At 56.8% G+C, this 2,555-nt stretch overlaps 1 protein-coding gene across 1 annotated transcript in view; it reads right to left on the minus strand.

The window, feature by feature from the left end:
- LOC113981002 (otoferlin-like) overlaps window positions 1-2,555 on the minus strand; it is a gene marked incomplete at both ends in the record, with an annotated part of 24,039 nt that overhangs the window by 15,014 nt on the left and 6,470 nt on the right. The window contains 2 exons of the mRNA XM_027708234.1: window positions 406-629; window positions 2,238-2,424. Of these exons, the coding sequence (XP_027564035.1) occupies window positions 406-629; window positions 2,238-2,424 (411 nt within the window). The remainder of the gene's footprint in view (window positions 1-405; window positions 630-2,237; window positions 2,425-2,555) is intronic.

The following is a 2,555-nucleotide window of genomic DNA, read 5'->3' on the forward strand; positions in this document are numbered from 1 at the left end:
AACCATGGAATGGTTTGGGTTGGAAGGGATCTTAAATCCCATCCCATCCCAAACCCTGCAGGGACACCTCCCACTATCCCCGGGCACTTGGACACTCCCAGGGATCCAGGGGCTTCCTGGGAAAGCTGTGCCAGGGACAGGGAAACAATCTCACATTCCTTCTGCCCAGAATTCCTAAGGAACGTGAGCACTGGAATGAGCCCAGAACCCACAATGGCTCATTGTCCCTGTCCATCTCCTGACACCTCAGAGGTCAGGAGAACACAGAAACCATGGAATGGTTTGGGTTGGAAGGCATCTTAAACCCCACCCCACTCCAAACCCCGCAGGTACAAGCGAGGTTGAAGACAACACCCCGAGACCCCCCGAACCCCAATTTTCACCCTCCCCGGGGGCAGGACTGACCTCTGCCACGGCCGTGGCCTGCTCCACCTGCACCTCGGTGGATCCGTTGATCTCGGGGTTGGTGGTGTCCAGGATCTCCACGGCCAGCCCCAGCAGCAGCCGGGCGCGGAAGGAGACGCCTTCCCCCAGCCCCTCGTTGAGCTCCTGGTGCTCGTCCATCAGGGTGTAGTTGCGGGTGGAGCCGTACATGTTCACCCAGGCGGGGCCGAAGGTGGGCAGGAAGCCTGCGGGAACGGGCACGGAACGGGCACGGAACGGGCACGGTGATGCCTTAAGACCCTTTTAGGTTTTTTTTTTGATTTTCCCGATTTTATAAGCTTTATATGTAATTATAGTAGATTTTAGAAGCAGCTATATGATATTCCTCGCCCTTTAGCGCGAGTAGTTTACGCATTCCTCAACCCTCTTACCCCTTTCTGTGTTCCCCAAATCAATCCTACCCCTGAATTCCAGTAGAAAATGCTCAGTTTTTTGTCAAGGCAGGGCCTCTTCTGTTTGAGGACACCTAACCCTGAACCACAGCCAAGAACCGGGTGACCGTGTGCCCTCTGTGCTCTGAAGATGATGAAGATGATGAAGAAAAGCCCCCCAGATCCAATTCCCAGGGGGTGGACCAGGGCAAAAGCTACGGGATGGACAAAACTTGGATTATAAATTGTAAAGTATTATAAATTGTAGCACCTGAACACGGCCTGGGCGCGTGTCTTGTGATCTTTATGCCCGGGTACAAATTAAAACCCTTTTCCAGGTGGGAAAAGCCCTCCCAGCCCATGGATCCCACCCTGTGCCCCATCCCCACCTTGTCACTGAGTGCCACGGCCAGGCCTTCCTGGGACACCTCCAGGGCTGGGCACTCCAAACCTCCCTGGGCAGCCCCTGCCAGTGCCTGACCACCCTTTCCAGCAGGAAATTCCTCCTCCTGTCCAACCTGAGCCTCCCCTGGCACAGCTGGAGGCCGTTCCCTCTCCTCCTGTCCCTTGTTCCCTGGGAACTGGGGACCCTCCACCTCCTGGAACTTCCTTCCAGGGAATTGTGGAGAGCTGGGACAGTGCCAGGATGGCACAGAATCCTTAGAGATGATCTCAAATCCCTTGGAGATCATGGAATCCAAGCATTCCCAGCACTGCCAAAGCCACCCTTGATCCGTGTCTCCAATTCCACATCCACAGGGATCTGAGATCCCTCCGGGAATGGCGACTCCAGCCCTGCCCTGGGAAGTTCATTCCAGGCCCTGACAGCCCTTTCCATGTGGGAATTGTTCCCAATATCCCAGCAGAGCCTCCCCTGGCCCAGCTGGAGGCCGTTCCCTCTCCTCCTGGCCCTTGTTCCCTGGGAATTGGGGACCCCCCCCGGCTTCCCCCTCCTGTCAGGGAGTTGTGGGGCAGGAAAAGGTTTTCCCCCCTGAGCCTCCTGTTTTCCCAGGGAAGTTTTTCAGGGAAATCAGGGACGGGACAGGACAGGGCACAGCCCAAGGACACTCGAGTCTCCCATGGAGTAATTCCCCACTTTGGGTTCCAAGGAACAAAAACCTCCCATCGGTCCCTTTCCCAACCCAGCTCTGCCCCTGGTTTTTGGGGTTGGGGTGCACAGGGGGGGTCCATTGGTGGCAACTCATTTTTTTTTGGAAGGACCAACTGCTCCCGGGTGTCTTTGCTTCCCGGGATTGCACGGAGGGCTTGGGACAGGGCCTGGTTTTCCTGAGGTCCAGCGAGCCCAGGAGACCCTTTCAGCACCCCAGAGCTTCTCAGGGGTGGGGAAGGAGCCTGAGGGTATTTTGGGAACTCTGCCAAAGGGAAGGAGGTATCCCAGTATCCCTCCCCTCCAAAGTTTACCTTTGTCCCCCTCGTTGGAGATCTTCCTCAGGTCGATGAAGTGGGTCCCGATGGCCACATCGTTGACCTTGTCCGAGTCCCGGATCTGGACCTTGATCCTCTTGCACAGGGGGGGGAACATCTCGGTGAACACGATCTGCTCGTTCCACAGGGGCTCGTAGCTGCTCTTCTGGATGGAGGTCTTGCCCTGGGAGTGGGAGGACACGGGGCCCGGAGCAGGGTTGGGGTGTGCCAGGACAACCCAGGACAACCAGGGGACACCACACACATTCCAACATCTCCAGGACAACCATGGGACACCACACACATCCCAACATC

The sequence above is a fragment of the Neopelma chrysocephalum genome, unplaced genomic scaffold (genome assembly GCF_003984885.1).
Source record: "Neopelma chrysocephalum unplaced genomic scaffold, ASM398488v2 Primary Assembly neopelma1_95809, whole genome shotgun sequence".
In the NCBI taxonomy this organism is placed as follows: Eukaryota; Metazoa; Chordata; class Aves; order Passeriformes; family Pipridae; genus Neopelma; species Neopelma chrysocephalum.